At 45.2% G+C, this 18,524-nt stretch overlaps 1 protein-coding gene across 2 annotated transcripts in view; it reads right to left on the minus strand.

Moving 5' to 3' along the window:
• TANC2 (tetratricopeptide repeat, ankyrin repeat and coiled-coil containing 2) overlaps positions 1-18,256 on the minus strand; it is an 84,589-nt gene extending 66,333 nt beyond the window's left edge. For both annotated transcript variants that reach the window (XM_053454004.1, XM_053454003.1), the window contains exon 1: positions 18,154-18,256. In XM_053454004.1, coding sequence (XP_053309979.1) covers positions 18,154-18,220 — 67 coding nt within the window. In that variant the 5' untranslated portion in view covers positions 18,221-18,256. The remainder of the gene's footprint in view (positions 1-18,153) is intronic.
• Positions 18,257-18,524: the final 268 nt, after the last annotated feature.

Raw genomic sequence — 18,524 nt, forward strand, 5'->3', positions numbered from 1 at the left:
CATAGATATTCATTAGTCATAGAGTCTGGCTGGGTGATTAAGATTGAGCCATTCTAGTGTTCCCCAACAGGCAGTATGATAAGGAGTCGGGGTGTTTAGTAGATCGGGGATCAGATAACAGAGCGAGACACAAACGGCTAATATGCAGCTGCCTGAAAACATTATATATTACGGGGCAAAAATTACAACTGCTAAAGAAATCAGCAAAATATTTATGAAAAGTTCCTTTTAATCTGATACTAGAAACATTGTTTTATGTCGGTTCCACTTTAACGAATGCCTCACATCGCAGATCAAAGATGCCGCGTAGTCCCTCTGGTACTGAAAGCTTTAAAGAGTAATTGTGAAAAATGTTACATCAAAACACATTTTTTAATTTCTTGTTTATTCACAAAGCGGCAGGACAATCGGGGGAAAAAATATCCAAATTCGGGTCATGAGTGGCAGAGAAATTCACTTTTAGTGTCGGTATCAGCGAGGCTCTAAGAGCACAAAGATCTTTATTCAGCCCCGCATAAATAATCTCATCACAGACGAGGCTGACGGCTTAGTGTCTTTATGCGGCAAAAGAGCAGCCAAAGGGACCACCCGACAGAACACGTGCCCCCCGGTGACCTCATGTTGGAGACCCAACGATGACAGCTACAGACCAGGCATGAAAAAGGAATGAAGCTGAAGCTTCGCTTACCTTTAACTTCTAACATAAAGCACTGAATTCAGCTCGCCCTACCGAAAGGGGCCGCCGCGGACACTGGGTGCCGTAACAATCTATACCAACCCCCGAAAAACCAGGAAAGGAATTAAGCACGATACAACTAGATTGTAAGCTCCTAGGGAAAGGGTCTCCGTTATACAGTATGCAACAGCAACGGCTATGTGGGCTACGTTGGGCGCGTCTTATTACATCACCAGGAGTGACATCACTATGAAATCAATCAATAGTACGATCGAGGCATGTCACCCCATCTTATCGCACCCACCCCCGAGAGACACAATGCAAGCCCCGAGACAACCCATCATTCTATTCCTATTAAAACAAAATCCCATTACACGCCGGAACTCACAGATTGCAAGCTCTTGGGGACAAAATCCTGCATTGTCAAACAAGGCTGTGAACTCCTTCAACACATGATCTCCAGATTAGAGTGCTAGCTCCTGGGAACAAGGCTTCCCCCGGTACATCAGTCTGACAACAAGCAATTGAATTTTAACTTCTCTTACAGACAACCCCCCGCCCCCGGTGCAAAACAAACGCGTACGAACCGGTGTCAGAGACCCTTACTGCCCCTATTGCCCCCGCCAACGCTCACGCCGTGCATCAAAAGGCAGAAACATTTCAATGGAGGGCTTTGGGTGAGAATAACCCATTTTATGCATTCTACCGCCAGCCATGGGCAGTCTGCCACACACAGCGCAGGGTCTCCAGGGGTCAGGGGGTAACAGGCAGGGTGAGTCCTGCAGCCAGCGGGGGGGGTAGTATGGTGGGTAGTATGATGCATACCTGTGCCGGGGCGACTTGGCGAGGAAGCGATCGCACGTAACTCCACGAGGAAGACATTGGCTCCGTACAAAGCTTTGTATTCCCTGCTCTCGCTCCGCAGGCAGGGCAGGAAAATGCAGGAATCTCTTCCTCCTCTCCCTTCTCTCTCCCTCTCCCCCTCCTCCTCCTCCTCCTCCTCTTTCTACCTCCACCCTCCCCCTAAAGCATCCACCTCCCATTAGGTTTCATTCACTGTCCTCCGTCTGCACACAATGAACGCCATCCCCTAATGGAAAAAATATATATATGCACACAATGAAGCCACTTCATCCGCATTGCATTACAACTCCCATCACAGCCAGCCAGCGCTGACCCCCCCCCAGCATCTCGCCCGATTATTTGACCTTATGACTAAATCTCACATTGTTATCTTCTTACCACCCCTGCTGGGAGGCTACTCCTCCTATTACAAAGACCTTTACCACTGTGGGTTTTTGTACTTCATGTGGAGCTATGTGGCTATGTTGTTATCCCCTTACCACCCCTGCCGGGAGGCTGCTCCTCCTATTACAGAGACCACGATGTTAATCAACATTACACTGACCAGTCAGCCACACGGCAGACTAGATTGTCAGCTCTTCGGGGCGGTATCTCTATAAAGTAGCGTAAATTGTATTGATTAACGCGCTTGCCACATCCGCGTCCCGGAGTTTTAAAGGATTCTCTTTTCTGTTGGCCAGATTTGTAAAACGTTCTAAATGTAGCGACTCCAACACTCTCCTTATATTAACCCTTTAATAGCCCTAGGTTAATATATTTGGAATACAGTCACCTGTATTCAAGCAGGGATTTCAGTTGCGATCCAGGAGTTCTTAGTCAAAGGTGATACGTTTTTATTGGGCCAACGCATTAAAAAAGGCCATACAGTTACGCAAGCTTTCAGGACCTCAGAAGTCTCTTCTTTAGCTGTGAAATGGAAGTGAGAAAAGCCCTGACCGAGATGCTGAGATAGCATTAGCTCCCTTCTGTGTGACGCGGAGAATCTGCCCATTCACCTGCTAATTGGGGTAAATACACATGGTCACTAGGTATGCAAATGGTTAAGCACGTCATGCCTGCCAACAGCCCTAAATTAGCATTACAAAGTCCCAACTACAGCTTCCTGTTTCAAAGTCTTCCCATCAGCCTCTAAAAACTTAAACGGCATTTAGCAATAAGGTGCACTGAGTTACAGCGCCTGCCCGACCCTATAGGCACCGCAGGCAGGTGCCCAGGGCGCTGAGCTGGTGCCATAGAGGACGTCCGTACAGGAGGGGGCGCCAGAGACACTGTCCCCCCAAAGGGTTAATATCTGAATAATGCGTTAGCGTCTGGAGCACCTCCGAATCTGGATCCATTTATTTACATCCCCACGATCCCCACTGCCCAAAAAAGCGGCACAGTGGAACTACTACCTGAAAATCAGGACTGTCCGGGGGAAACTGGGATTGTTGGGAGGTATGCTACAACTGCATAAAACTGCACATCCAATGTCCTGAAGGGGTTAAAGCGTTTCATGGTATAGCGATAAAATAACCCAATAATCATAAGAATAATAACCGTGTAAGTTATAAGAAAGAATTCTCGCTCAGTCTGGGAAAGGGAATTCAGAGCGAAATACAGCAAATTACTGAAAGTTTGGGGTCATTTAGAAAATACTGTGTTCCAACGGCCCTTTATCACTCCCATCACTCCCGTGTTCCAACGGCCCTTTATCACTCCCATCACTCCCATGTTCCAATGACCCTTTATCACTCCCATCACTCCTGTGTTCCAACGGCCCTTTATCACTCCCATCACTCCTGTGTTCCAACGGCCCTTTATCACTCCCATCACTCCCGTGTTCCAATGGCCCTTTATCACTCCCATCACTCCTGGGTTCCAATGGCCCTTTATCACTCCCATCACTCCTGGGTTCCAATGGCCCTTTATCACTCCCATCACTCCTGGGTTCCAATGGCCCTTTATCACTCCCATCACTCCTGGGTTCCAATGGCCCTTTATCACTCCCATCACTCCTGGGTTCCAATGGCACGTTGTGTTCACTGATCCAAGTTTAAGTTTAAAAGGCTGATTGATTGTTAAAAACCCTTTTATAATTATGTTACAGCCAGAAATGTCCTTGTTTTCCATGAAAACAGCTCAGTGACCCCAAACTTCTGACTCGTAGTGGAAGCCCCCGGGAGAGATGCGGGGACAGGAGGCAGGATGCCATGTATTTTTTTTCTTCCCCAGTCCTGGGAATGGGACGTTTCCTTTCGAATCCCAGTTTATAAACAATGTGTTAATGCCCCGGAGTACCAGAAGCCGTGTGATGAAGCACAGACTGCTTTAACCTTCAAGTTCCCGGCAGCCCAGCCCGTTATGGAAGGAAGGAGAAAGTACAGGGCGAGCAGAAATATAGAACCTGCCGACAGATTGGCCCCCGTCTACTCGCCCGTTTCTCCTGCTGTAAAGACTCAAACCTTAATCAGTCGTTGGTCTCGTCTTAGATTCAGGAGCCGTATGTCTCTCCCACGCATGTTTAATCCCCCCTCACTGTATTACCCTCTAGCACTTCTACTGGGAGTCTGTTCCACTGATCTACCACCCTCTCAGTAAAGTAGACCTTCCTTCCATTCCATTTAAGCCTCTGACCCTCTTAGTTTAAGACTTAACATCAGTGTCACAGAATGCGATGTTTGTTTGTTTGTTATGTTTATATTATTCTGCTTCCTGCATTATGGATACATTTTATTATTCTTTCAACCAACACGTTTTTAACATCCTGGAAACATAGAAAAGGAATCAAATATTTCAGTCGCTATTTTTGAAACCCTGGCCACCTTAAAGAAAAAAGTATATTCCTAAAATCCAGACCACAAATCTCTTCTTTAAGTACTGATGTACGGGGGGGGTCTGCTTTTGCCCCTTTGCCCGTCATGCTGGCACAGCCGTGGTGCGCGGGGGGCATTAGATCGTAAGCCCCCCTCGATGGCTGCTCCGAACTCTTATTCCAAACCACAAAGCCCTGGCCCGCTGGGGCTCTCGCCGCTCGGATCCGGAGCTCCATCCGGCAGGATCCTGATGCGAAAACCAGAAGGGGCTTGGAAGGAAATCTTCCATTAGGGGGACGCGCTCAGCAGGAGTCTCGGCTTCGCGCATGGACAATGCCAGCAGCGCTTAACGCGAGGCTCACATCCGCTGCGCCAGGCACGAGTAGCTGCAAGCCGCAAAATGTTGGACTGCAATGCCTATTATCCTCAGGCAGATGGCCCGGTATGCCGTAGCTTATTGTAACCATGTGCCAAACCTACAGTGTCATTGTTATGGCTCATTACTGTAGCAGGGTCTGGCATTGGCCAATCAGTTTACTGTCCTGAAGATCCCTCCCCCTTTTCCCACCCTTACAAAGGCTGCCTGAACCAATCAGCAACAATCAGCAACTTAGCGCCAGGAAGGATAACGTGACGGGGAAAGATGTTTATGCAGAACTGGACGCTGGCTGCTCCCACATGGATATATAGTGTTAGTTTCTATCTTTACTCCTATGGCATACCACTTCTGCTGGGAGGCCGTCCACTCATCTACCACCCTTTCAGTACAGTAAAACAGGCATACTTTGTTCTAAAACTCTTAGAATGATGTTCTGCCCCCAACGGTTTTCATACGCAAACAGCTTGAAGATTCCTTGAAAAGGTTTCCTCCGGGACGGCGGAGATTCCCGTAGCAGTTAGAAAAGCGTCTGACCTTTCTACGAACTTCTAAATCAGCAAGTGTGGCCCCCACAGTCCTCTTGATGTTTATGGTGGGGAGGACCGTGGGGGCCAAACTTCAGTTACAGGAGATAATCCGTTTTAATTCGTTATCTTATTGCAGATATGGAAAATAACGCTGTTTAGGGGAGGAAAAAAACACAGGCATCCCAAAAAACGGTTGCCACGAAGCTCCGGAAGGATTACCGACCCGTACGTTGCCTGCTAAGAACGTATTTTTGGAGCTTTTCAACCGGGGAAGGGTTTCTTTATGTATCGCTCGGCTTCTCTGGTTATCATTCATTAACCAGAACTTTCAAAAGGATCCCGGAGTTATCCTGAGACGCGGAAAACAGTCCCTGCTTTTCAGCGGCAGGCCGAAAAACAAGAAGAATGTCCCAGGGAGCGATCTACTTAACGGGTCTTTACTACAGCATCCCTAAAAAAAGCAAAGGGTTAACACCACGGGCTCCATTCTGCAGTCCGCGCGGCCCACCGAGGGGCCACCACGTTACCCCTTTCCTTTTTTTTTTTAATAAAAAGGAATCAGAAGCTAAATATCGTATAAAATCCTATAAAATACAACATAACCAGTTCAATAACCAAAATAACAATAAAAGAAGCCGGCTTTTCTGAAAACCAGAAGAATGCGGCGGGTAATAAATCCTCCGCTGCGCTCGTTTCGTCCATCGATCATGCCGAGATCACAATATCCGATCGCAATCGATCAATGTGATAAGCTCTTGGAGCGAATAAATCGCAGATTAAAATATATATTTAATAATATTTACTTATGTTTTTTTTTTCCCAATAATTTTATAACGTGATGAAAAAATTCCAAATAGTCAACATGCTAAAAAAAAAAAAAAAAAAAAAAAAAAATGTTTTTAATATATATTTTTTTAATTTATTGTTCCAGCCTGAATTCCCAAAGTCTCTTTCTTCTACGCTGCTGGTAGCCACTCTCTAGCATTTAAAGGGTTAATGCCCCCCCCGGGGGAGACGACTCTCTGCCAAGAAATACTCACACAGCCAGTACAACCAGAAAGACGCCTCGGCTCCCGACAGCGAACACCATTCCGCTGACAATAACCATTCGCCCGTCAAGTGGGATAATGCATTGTTAATACATTGCGCGCTGCCCCGGTACTGGAAAGGGTTAAGCTATGTGGTCGCTGCGTGTTTGTGCGGTGACGCGGCGTCCATACGTGGCCCCCATCAAGGCTATGAGCGCTGCCAAAAAGGACTCACATGCCTCGAACATTATACCCCCCCTCCTACTGAAAAATAACCCGGCGTGTGTCTACCCCGCACGCCAACGACGTTCTAGAATATCTAGAAAGTCCAAATTGTTATGTGATGGGCTACTAGTTATGTCTGTTGTACAGCGCTGCAGAATATGATGGCGCTATGAACAACAACACGTTGGGGATACCTGGGGAACGTACATCCTACAGACATGATGTAGTCAACAGGTGATGGCCAACCCATTGGCCACCTGTAGCTCATATAACGCTGATACATAACAAAGGCTGGCAGAGGCACATGGAAGCTGTAGTTTGACAACAGCTGGGGGGGCTGCCTATAATAACCAGCACTAGGCACCCCCCCCCATTATCCTTGGACAGCATTATGACATCACGCTTTGTCCATTTTCCACGAGTGGTGGAGACGCAACGTCGACGAGGGTTCCTCTCATGCCACGTCCCGCCTCAGCCTCTGTTTCTGGAGATTCCCGATACGTTGATAATAATCTGATCATATTGGTTCATGGTTTCCGAAAGCCAACGGCCGTGAAATACGCTCGGTTATCAGGACTGTTGGCAGCTATGCCTGCTGAAGATGCTATTGCAGGGGACGATTCTCAGTACAACCAAAACACCACTTATTCGGGGAGATCCTGGAGGCTACAACTCTCTCCACACCCAATTCTGATCATTTTTGCACGTCCTCCACCCTTCTCGAATTTAACCCCCGGGGGCCTGGTTGTACGATTTTTTTTTTTTTTTGCCTCGGAAGAGTTAAAAAAAGAAAGCTTTGCCGGAGATTACTCGGTGAGGGAGGATTTGCCTGCTGTCACGTTCTGTCTGCTTGTATCCCCACCAGCTGGAAAACCTCAGGCACTTTTTTTTTTTTTTTCATTCTCACATATTCTGTTTTTGAATTTTGTGCCTGCGCAGCGTTAAAAGCGAGCGCGAGACAATGGACCATTACTGAAGGCAGGAGGACGCCGATAACGGAGAACTGTATTACGCCGAGAGTATATATATTAAAAAAAAATAAATAAAATGATAAAGAACTCCGGAGCTGCGGCAGAATACTAATTTCCAGCCCAACAAATCCTTTTATTTATTTTTTTTGCTCCAGTAAATATTTCTGTGTGAACAATTAGTTGCACACTGAGCTGTCTCGTACCCGAGAGGGATACAACCAATTAATCAAAGCAAAACAGATACGGTATTATAATAACACAGGGACAGGAGCTGTAGAGCAATTACAACTCGCTTCCCCATCACGGCGTTTATTAAAACGGTGGAAATTATAGAACCTTGGCAAGATCCGGGTTCCGAACACAAAGGAAGAGTCGTCGCGGGAGAACCTTTTCTCCAAAGCGCGAGAAACCGAAGAAAGCCCAACTGTTTGTCTTGGCCCTGGCTGGAGGCTGATAGCTTGGGCCAACCTGAGATGGCCAAAAAAGAACGTGCGAAGAAAGCCATACTCCATTTGTTGCAAAGGTGTGCCTTGGATCCAATGGAGCTCCTCAACCAACTCTTCTGGTGGTCTAGTAGAGGAAAGAAGACACCGCCGTGTATCCATTGACACCGACAGGTCGAAGTGTATGGAAGCTCCTTGGTATGACGTCCTTATCCTGACCCCCAAGTCATTGCCAAGACGGAGTGACATCCCACCGTCCACTTCAACCAGGCCGCAGGCCATTAATAATCTGCAGACTCTGGATTTCGCAGTGTATTCCAGAAAACCAAGGACTAGAACTGTGTGCAAGGACAGCGTGGAGCATTTTGCCAAAATGGTATCTCGATGTCTTCACCCAACAGCTGGAAAAGAGGGGCATCAGAGAGGGGAAAAAGGAGCACCAGGGGAGGAAAAATGGGCATCAGAGAGGAAAAAGGGGCACCAGGGAAGGATAGAGGGGCACCAGGGGAGGAAACAAGGGCACCAGGGATGAAAGAGGGGCACCAGAGAGGAAAGAGGGGGCACCAGGGGAGGAAAGAGGGGGCACCAGGGGAGGAAAGAGGGTCTGGCGCTCAAAGAAGGATTGGACAGATATTGAAAAAACTTTTCTAGTTGGTTTTATGTGATTAAAACTTCAAAGGAAAGAATAAAATGAGAGACCTGGTAAAGTATGTTTGCTCAGCGTGCAGGGAGACGTGCGCCATAACTCACAGGAAAACATTCTTGGCTTATCCAGTAGCGCTAATGGCCCAAAACACGGCAAGAGGCATGAGTTTGGAGGGGGGGGGCTTAACACTTAGATTTAAAATAAGAGGAAATCCAGCGCAGAAATGAAAACGACATCACAGCGCACCTCGGCAGGCTACGGGATATTAAATCAAAGCCCCTGCCTGCCAAGACGGACGGCGTGGCAAGCGGCCAGACATGGGCCTCGGGAGCTTGCCTGGCGTCTGGTTCAGACGGGAAGAAAAGTGCTTCTCCATCAGCATACCGGGGAGACCGCAGGGTTTGCCCCGGGGCCTCTGGCCTTTTACCCCAATCTCAGGGTGAAGGGGCAGATTCTCTGGGTCACACAGTCTGACTCCTTCCTATTCCCGCTGTGATCATATATAAGACTCCCAGTTGGTGCTTTTGCTCCCAGTATGATATGGTTGACATCCCTGCTTGAACGCAGGTGACTCTAAGTGTCTCTTTAAATAATGACAAGTCGAGGTTTCCATGAGGGCCGGCATTAGAGCCATTTGGGTAACACAAGTGACTTCGTAGGATCTCCGCAGTGGGCTATTAAGGGGTTAATATTTAAGGTCTCAGGGTCAGCTGATATAGAACATTCCCAGGTATATATACAAACTCGACCTCCATTGGAGGAAAACAAATCATCTTTTAATATAATACGCAGTAATGCATGAGCGCGAGAAACAAAACAAAGCCTTTAAAAACAATTATAGATTTATCCGCTGAGATTTAATAAAACATAAAAAATAATAAAAATAAAAAAAATAAACGTCTTTGTATCCGCGCTCTGAGCTGACCTGCGAAAAAAACGAGATGACGCGGGATACGTTCACCCCACCAAGTTTAAATAAGTTTGCGAGTTTGAAAGCGGAGAAGTAATTTAGCGCAGAGCTTGTGATTGACCTCCATCTGAAAATGTGATTTAAAAAAACCAACAAAACCAGCAATTTACTGAAATAAAATGTGCGTGCCCCGAAAACACCGTCTCAAAAGCAATCAAGTTTTGTACAATTTTTCTTCAATTTTAGCTGCTCTCGTCCCACGCTTACTAATTGTCCACGGCATTTCTAAATGAAACTGCCAACTGTCCCTGTTTAGTTTGGCCAGTCCCTCTTTTCGACCCCAAATCCCCTGATGCGCCCTCTTTTCTAGGAGGTCAGAACGTTTGCTGGGGATGAGGGTATCGCAGGGTTCTACGGCCCTAAAAGCCCCGATAATGTGTATAGAAACAGCGGAAAATGGCTTTATAAATTAAAGGGTGTATAAACAAAAACACAGAATTCTCTCTCAGTAAACACTGTACATGGGGCCGAAATTCTTTAAACAGGGCCAGTCCGACGTGGACCCTATAAAATAAGCCGGTAAAGTCCTCGTGGTGGTTTTCGAGGCCACGTTGGACTTTTACAAGCTTTTAGGCTAATTAGCGATGGCATAAGTAGGTTACGATCCATATGGAAGCCGTCGTGAAAGCATCGCGCATGCAGACTGGTGACTGACTCTTGGAACCAAGTTGAAAAGTGTTTGTTTCCAGACATTCAAAGGAGTGTTGAGTGGCCCCTTTTATCTGAAGCGGCTGTCTGCGGAACGCTTGCACAGCTAAATCTTCTCGCCTTATCTCGTTGTTAGATAATGACCTTCTGGATGAGGGTAAAGATAGCGCTTGCCTAACAAACACTTCCCATTTTCCCATTTACAAGCCACAGCAAAGCAACGCAGCGTATGGGGGGGGTTCTTCAACAGAAGCTGATAAATATTGACCCTTAGAACACCCGAGGGGTGTAAGAATCATGAGTGCTGAGCCTTGTGTCAATAAAGATTTGTTTCTTCAAAATGCTTTAGTGCTGTTTTTTGGTGTCGATATAGGTGAAACGTACTTGTGCATATCGATAAAGTTAAAAAAAAAACAACATGAAGAAGCGGATCTTGTGGTCAGTCACAGGCCCATTAATAATGGCCAGGTGTAATTGTAACTGGGAACTCAACAGCCGGGTCACCCACCTCCCCTCGCCCCATAAACTGGCAGCTTTCAGCGGGACTACCCGCATTCGGAAAAGAGAAGCCCAACTTAATGCAACATTGAAAACCATGTATCACTTGTTTTATTACCCGCTGAATGTATAACCATGATCACCATGATAACTTCATGCAAATTTCCCTCCATTACCCATGATCCCTTAGCACAGATTGGCTCTGGAATCCTGACGTCAGCCCAAGCAGGAAGTTGTAACCAACTTCCTGGGCTTTTCCCGCACTGAGCAGCTACGAAAACGAAAAAATATTTTATATACATTTAGAATAAATCTATAAAATCTAGAAATCTATCAAATCTATAAAATAACAAAACACGAGACAAAAAGAAAAATACTTTGCAGATGTGGCATCGCGGCGCCCGTGCGCTAACTGCAATAAATCATGGTTGGTCTGTAGGCCGACGTGTGTTTTTCATAAATTGTTGGCGCTATATAAATAAAAGATAATAATAATAATAATGTGTCTGCCCAAACTCATACAGAAAATAAAATTATGTCCAGCAGCCGGTCTACATAATAGACCAACACCTTCACCCTAACCCAGGGGTGTCCAACCTGCGGCGCTCCAGCTGCTGCAGGACTACATCTCCCATACTCCTCAGCCAGCTCCTTAGCTGAATGAGCATTATGGGAGATGTAGTCCTGCAGCAGCTGGAGTGTTGGACACCCCTGCCCTAACCCCTTAAGAACCTCCATAATGCAGATTGACCAACTTTGTAGCATCCCCGACAGGAATGTCTACCCAATTTATCACCTAATCTCTCAAAAATACAGCACCGCACATGGATGGACTGTTTCAACAGCATCTGAGATGAGCAAATTGTGGGAGTTGCAGTCCAACACCAGAGCAAACATGTATGCAGATCATCCTTAAAGGGTTCACAGCTGCGGAATGACAATGTATTTACCCCTATAGAGTGTATACAGCTGGTCCGTGAAAAAAAAAACATAAAAAACCTAGAACAGGTTTCTCTGGACACCTTAAAACATTTTGTCCGGGGGGGGGGGAAAGTACGAGGCTCCTCTATGACCTCCAGGATGAAAGAGAAAAGGAGCTCCGCGTTGTGCGCGGGTAAATTTAGTTCATGTGCGTCAACGGAGTGAAGGAAGGCCAGGCGTGAAATGTAGAGCAACGTGGAAAATTAATCTACAGCGTGGAGTAATCTTCTCTTTTAATTACTCTGGGGAAGAGACAATTAATGTTTTAGAGGGTCACATCTCCTCTGATGGAGAGAAAGAAAGATTACGGAGTGTGGAAATCAGATTTAAAGTCTGTTACTAGTATCCTCCTTTCTCCTTTTTTTCCCTTGAAAAACTGCGGTTGTGAAACGATCGCCCAAATGAATGGTGGAAATGGTGGCGTTAACCTTGTGGAGTCTCCAAGAACGTCTTATAGTAGGAAGCGTTCATTCACGGTGGAACACGCGAGACTCATATCCTTTCTGGCCGTCTCATATCCTTTCCATTCACTACTAAAAGAAAGGGCACAGGTGCGAACGGAGACAAGAGCGTGACCTGAGAGTCACAGAAATAGTCTGGGCATCGGCCGAGTCTCGTCTGTCTACAAAAGAAAATTCTGAGAGGAGAGGAAGGCGAGGCATCTTTACAAAAAAAGCGGCGAAACATTCAATGAAGATGTAAGAGAACGATTGTGTCTGAAAACCAGACTCCCGAGTGTCATCTCGGCAGCGTGCACACCTGTACGAAAGAGCCAGCCTTCTCGTTCATTAAACTGAAATAGATTAAAAGCTAATAAAATGTTTGATATGGTAGCTTAAGGGGACCATTTTTTCCTTTATCGAGTACTTAACACAGAATACTTATTATATTATAACATAGTAATTTAGGTTGACCATCAAGCTCGGCCTTGCGGTTGATCCAGAACATGGCCTTCAAAGAGTAAGAAAACTGATCCCGTACATAAACACTTCAAACACTTCATGCACCGACAGACGATCTTCCTTAACACGACGGCAGGTCCTTTTCTGAACCTTCCAAAGACCATCTTTGAATACCATACTGGACGTTTGAGAGGACAACAGTACCTTCAAAGTACTTCTCTACGAAACATATCATTGGTATAAAGACCACGTCCGATAAATACATAACCCATGCTGTTGCTCTACTAAGCAAGAGTTGGGAGATGTTTCATTTTTCTCATTTTTGGAGCAGCATCTTCAAAAACCATCATTCCTCTTTTTTTGGGGGGATCCAAAGTAAAGCCCAATATGGTCTGCGTCCAAAGTCAGGCATGGGATAGACATATGGCTCCCGAATCTAAGACGAGACCAACAACCGATTAAGGAGTCTTTACAGCAGGTCAGACTAGACGGGGGCCAATCTGCCGGCAGGTTCTAGGTTCTATATGGCATCAGAGATCGACTAAATTAAACATTACTTTGAATGCATTAAAATAATTTTTTATTTTAATTTTCCTTTGTTGTTTGGTTATATAAATATTAATAAAATAAAAAAAGGGCTAGGCAGGGCAGTAGTGGACAGATTCCCGACAGAAACCTTAGAACCCTGATAAGTGCCATTGTTTTATCTCTAATCTCTTGCACACATTGTGTTTTTGTGATGCTGCATAGAGCATTATCAGTGTGCATCTCTGATAACGCACAGTATGTAGAAGCGTGATCTCTATTTACTAAAGTTAATGAGTAAGAACTTCAGGAGAGGAAGCCAAGTCGACAAAGAGAACCGATATTTCGAGTTGGCTTCTCACACGTACATTGTATGGATGTGGAACCTATTTAAAGTCAAGAATTGTTTAAAATTGGGAGATAACACTTATCTAATGATAGTAATTGTTCTTTTTTCCTTGTATCTATGTCTTGTAAACATGTCGGAGAAGAAGTTAACACGCGTTATCATCATAGTGAAGCTCCTATATCTTCTCCAGTATTGACTCGCTGAAGCACCAAGCCACGGGCTGTCTGATAAAAGATGGAGACACGGAGGCCGGGACATGTAATAATGGATGTTGCCCCCTTGTCCTTCAATACGTAAAACCCAGGCCTACATAACCCGGCCCGGACTAGAGCTTCCTCGACACTCAATAGATACACGGTTACAAACTTTTCAACGCTAATTATTTATTATTTTGTTTATGTTATGAGTATAGCGTGAAGAAGACACCATGAGAGAAAACAGAAGAAGGTCATGGAACGATCACCTCAGAATTCAGAAGTATCATATTGTGTCCTGTTATACCACGGAGATGCGCCAACAAAAATTGCATATAAAAGTAATTATTATAAAATAATACTTTGGACAAGACGCAATTTAAATCCACCGCTGGTTAGAAGGCAATAGGGGCATGTTGGCAAGTTCTCCAAACAAGTCCTCCAAACTTAATCAAGCGTCCTGCTTTATAGACAATCTCCACAACGCCCGCTGGACCGGTGCAGTACTTGGTACAGCGGCTAATGACTCGTTTTGTTAAATCCCAGATCCTTTTACCCTCATCGCTCGCTAACTGCTCTTCCCCGTAGCCTCCGATGCTGCAGACCATCCTTTTGATTACTTTTGACCCCTTTCTCCTCAGCCTTCCCACCGCAAATGGTCCCTTTAACCTTCAGTTTATGAATTGTTCCACCAGGATAACCCCGCTTTGCTACCGATGCCTGCTCCACGTTTGAGAAAAAAACTCTCTGTGGACTCCCTATTAAAAAAAAAAAGTGGCAATAATAAGAGAGTTTCCTTTTTTATCTGTATTCCAACGCAATGCCACGAAGGCTTCGGATCTTCGCTTAGAAATAAAGCTACTTGCATCGCCATGTATACGATGTTTTTAAACGTTGGCTCCATACTGCCCGCGGGAACTCCGAGGCATTCACTGGTTAGCTGTTACATGCACTGTAAATGTGAATGTTTATTACATTATTTTGCCCTCAGCAGTATGTAATGCGGTTCTCTATAATATAATGGTTTTCCTGCCCCTGTGTACATTATATTCCAGGACATTAAACCCATCTGATTGGCCTGTTTATTCTACAAAACTGGGTCATGTTGTACGTGGGCTGCGTTTAAAATATGTCCCTCGATTATATATTAATATATATATAAATATATATTATACACAATATTATATATATATATATATATATATATATATATAATTGTGACTACAAAAGCTGATCTGCCAAATATGACAAAAATCAGCTTTCCTAGCGAAAAAGCAGCCTTCGTAACCCCTCTTCTCAGAATCTGCACGATTATTCCTTCCTGTTAGGTTATCTCTGTTCTATTGCTAAGTTGCTGATTGTTGCCGATTGGCTCAGACAGCCTTTGTAAAGGTGGGAGGAGCTGAAGGGAACTCCCGGACAGGAAATTGATGAGATGATGCTGGTTCTGCCACAGGCTGCCTCCGATCTCAGCTTCCATGGGGTGTCGTTTTAATACATCCGGAACAATTACACTAATCGACAAGCAAAAGGCATGCGTTTTAGCTCGTTTTGAGGGACGTTTATTAGTGCTGAAAGCCCAATATGCCACAAATTGGACACAATTAGGGTCTTCTTTATTAATGCCTTCACAGCCTATAGCAGCAATATCTCCTGCCTGCCAAGTATTCCTACAGCTTTAATACATTTGTGTCCAGACAGTCTATTTTGGGTTGTTTTATCTAATTCGCACTTGAAGAAGCATCTGATGAGTCTATAAATCTTCCTATTTTACCCAATTAGATCTAGGGAGAAATGTCGCTTTAGATTTTCCATCCTCCTCCTTCACCGTTTCCCTTGTAAACGAAGGCTTTTAAACTTAAACACTAAAAAAAGAGGATTTCCATCAGGAACCCCACACTCATTTTGTCATCTTTACCAACAAGGGCATAAAGATGGTCCCTGTCTTCACCCTAAGTTCTTAAAACCTCCTGATCCCCACCAACCATCTATGTTTATAGATCAATAAATGATTCATAGGGAAAAAGGGCTTCATACCACCAAATTCTCCCTATTCGAAACCCAAATCCTGTGCCCCCCCCCTCTTTCCTCTCCCCGATGCCCCTCTGTTCTAGGAGGTCAGAATGTTTGCTGGGTATGAGGGTATAGCAGGGTTCTACAGCCCTAAAAGCCCCAATAATGTGTATAGAAACAGTAGGAAATGGCTTTATAAACTAAACCCATTATCCTCTGGTGGACCCCAAACCCCATGCAAGCTACTAACCCCAATCGTTGAAACAAAACTGCCCCTCTTGGGCCATCTGAAACAGAATCTATACCCTGCTGACGATTTTATAATTATTATTTTTAGGGAATGGATTCTTTAGCCCGGACGTTCTCTCCAAAAGTCGGAATCTGCGTTGACGCGGAGTCCACCGATTCTGACCACGGATGATATCCGTTCATTGGGTTCTGTAATTTGGAAAATAAACTTCGGCCGCCCCCCCCCCCCGGCTCCAGAGCCCGTTTGGGAAATGATGGCAAAACATGGGTTTCCGATTACCCAGTTTGTGGAGGAGAAAATTGCATTCCTGGCCGTCTCCGCAGCACAATATCTTTCATCAGCAATAAACAATGGCACAAATTATCTAAAATGAGTTTGTTTTCTGACAAGCAATCAGCGAGAGCCAAGAGGAGAAAACACACATATTCCCAAAAAGAGATCGTCTCCCACACAAAACAAAGAGAGGGCAAAGAGATCTAAAATACCCCCAATACCCCTACAGTTTCAGTTTCCTCGACCATCTGAGCTGGGAATCTATTTCATCGACCCACTGAGCATTACGTTTTTTATCTTCACCTTTTAAGATAACTTGGGTTTCTCATCATGTCGAGTGGCGCTTAAGGGGTTACTTTAGCAAACAAAGCAAAACAACAAACTTTTTGCCTCTTCTCATATAAAAACAGAGAATTTGGAGATGGAGATCAGTCCCGTCTGGTCTGCCCATTTCTCCTGCTGTAAAGACTCAAACCTTAATCAGTCGTTGGTCTCGTCTTAGATTCAGGAGCCGTATGTCTATCCCACGCATGTTTAAATCCCCTCGCTGTATTACCCTCTACCACTTCTGCTGGGAGACTGTTCCATATATCTATCCTCTTGGTTAAGTAAAGAAGACTGTAGGGAATTATCTCCTGCTGTAAATGAGATCAGAATTCCTCGATTCGAGGTTTGCTCTGCCAATTAGAGCTGGCCGAACGTGAAAAACTCCTGCAGAAGTTAGCGTGGAGATACCACCTTTCACCATAACTTCCTCGGGAGATGTTTGGGGAAAGCGGGCAGAAACCTGACAGGCGACATGAATCGCTTGTATGGGGTTTGGGAAACTCAGACGAACTTCTGAAAGTTGCACCTGAAGGATACCGGCCCAAGAGTTTCCTAGCTAGATTTAATGAATGAACCATTAACCACCTTCTCCCGGGAACTTTAAGGTGACCAGCGTTCGGTTCAACTGGAGATTCCATAAAGCCACGGAACCGGCGCGCTCATCGATGAGAATGAAGGTAGGAACGTTTCTACGTAACATAAGCGGCGTTTGTATTTTCATCATACAAACATTTCCCACCCTTATCTTTAAGAGCTACCAACAAGCGGGAGTTTTACAGCAGAACAGTAGGAATGCAGCATTTGGCCAACAATAACCTCATAAAAGTAATGTTTTATTGCCCGGAATAGGTGGCAACTGCGTGGTCAGGCCTTCCTCTTTCTGGGAACAAAATCCCACACGCCTATACCGTATTAAATCCCATGACACGTTTGATCTAAAGCAGCGTGTGTCCTTAATTCGTCCTGATAAGTTCCATCAACAGTCACGCGTGACTGGGAACAAGCAAACATGTAAGGGACACACTGTTAAGTGTCTCATCTTTATGCTGGGCCAGCTGAGGTGGGCTAACGGAAGAATAGCTATCGCTTCTAGGAAAAAGGGAAGAAAAAAAAAATCACATGCCAAACACGAACACGTTGTCTCAGCCACAATTTCACCCACAGAGAAACAAGGCAACAAGCGATGTTCTTCCAAAGGAACGTCGAAAGCTCATCGCGGTGACACACTGCCGCCTGCTGGAGCCTGAGTGAACTACACATACATTGTCTCAATAGCAGAATCTAATTTCCAGTACAAATATAAGAAATACTGTTTGAGATCCCAGTCGCTCACTACAGGATCATAAAAATGTAGCACACGCTTACCTCATCGGGCGACCGGTGGCCTTAAAGTGCCAGGGCCGGACTGCCAATGACGAGGTGGCTTAATTATATATATATATATATATATATCGGGGGATTTAAGGGTATAATTCTTAATTTATTCGGCAGTTCTATCTTGTTTCTTTAGAACAGGCAGGTGACTGGGCTGCTAATAAGAGACAAGGAGCGTGTCTAACCCGAGACATTTGGCAGCCGCGGTTATTATTTACAGATATAACAAGGAATGTATGTTTCCCGCAGAAAATGACAACAAGCCCCAGCCGCTGATCCATTCCCTTTCGCTTACCGCTGGACCGGTTTTTCCGGTTTGATTTTCCGCCGCTGAGAAGCATCTTCAAACTGTTGCGAAACATGTCTGCGCCGTCGGGCCGGAATCGAGCTGACGATCTGTAACATGACACAGGGACAGCGATGTCAGAGGCCGGGGTGAAAGCACAAAGTCAGGTAACATGATCGTGACGGATTAACACGCGTTTAGCGGGCGGAAAGAATTAAAAAAAGAACACGGAACCAAAATGTGTGTTTTTTGGATACCTTTTTAAATTAGTTGATTACGCAAAAGTCTGGTCGTCGGAACGTCAGGGAGAGAGATATCCAACCCAGATTATTGTAGGATCGAGAGGGACTTCTCTTCGGCCAACTTTGAGGTTATTTGGC

This window comes from Spea bombifrons, chromosome 13 (assembly GCF_027358695.1).
Source record: "Spea bombifrons isolate aSpeBom1 chromosome 13, aSpeBom1.2.pri, whole genome shotgun sequence".
Lineage (NCBI taxonomy): Eukaryota > Metazoa > Chordata > Amphibia > Anura > Pelobatidae > Spea > Spea bombifrons.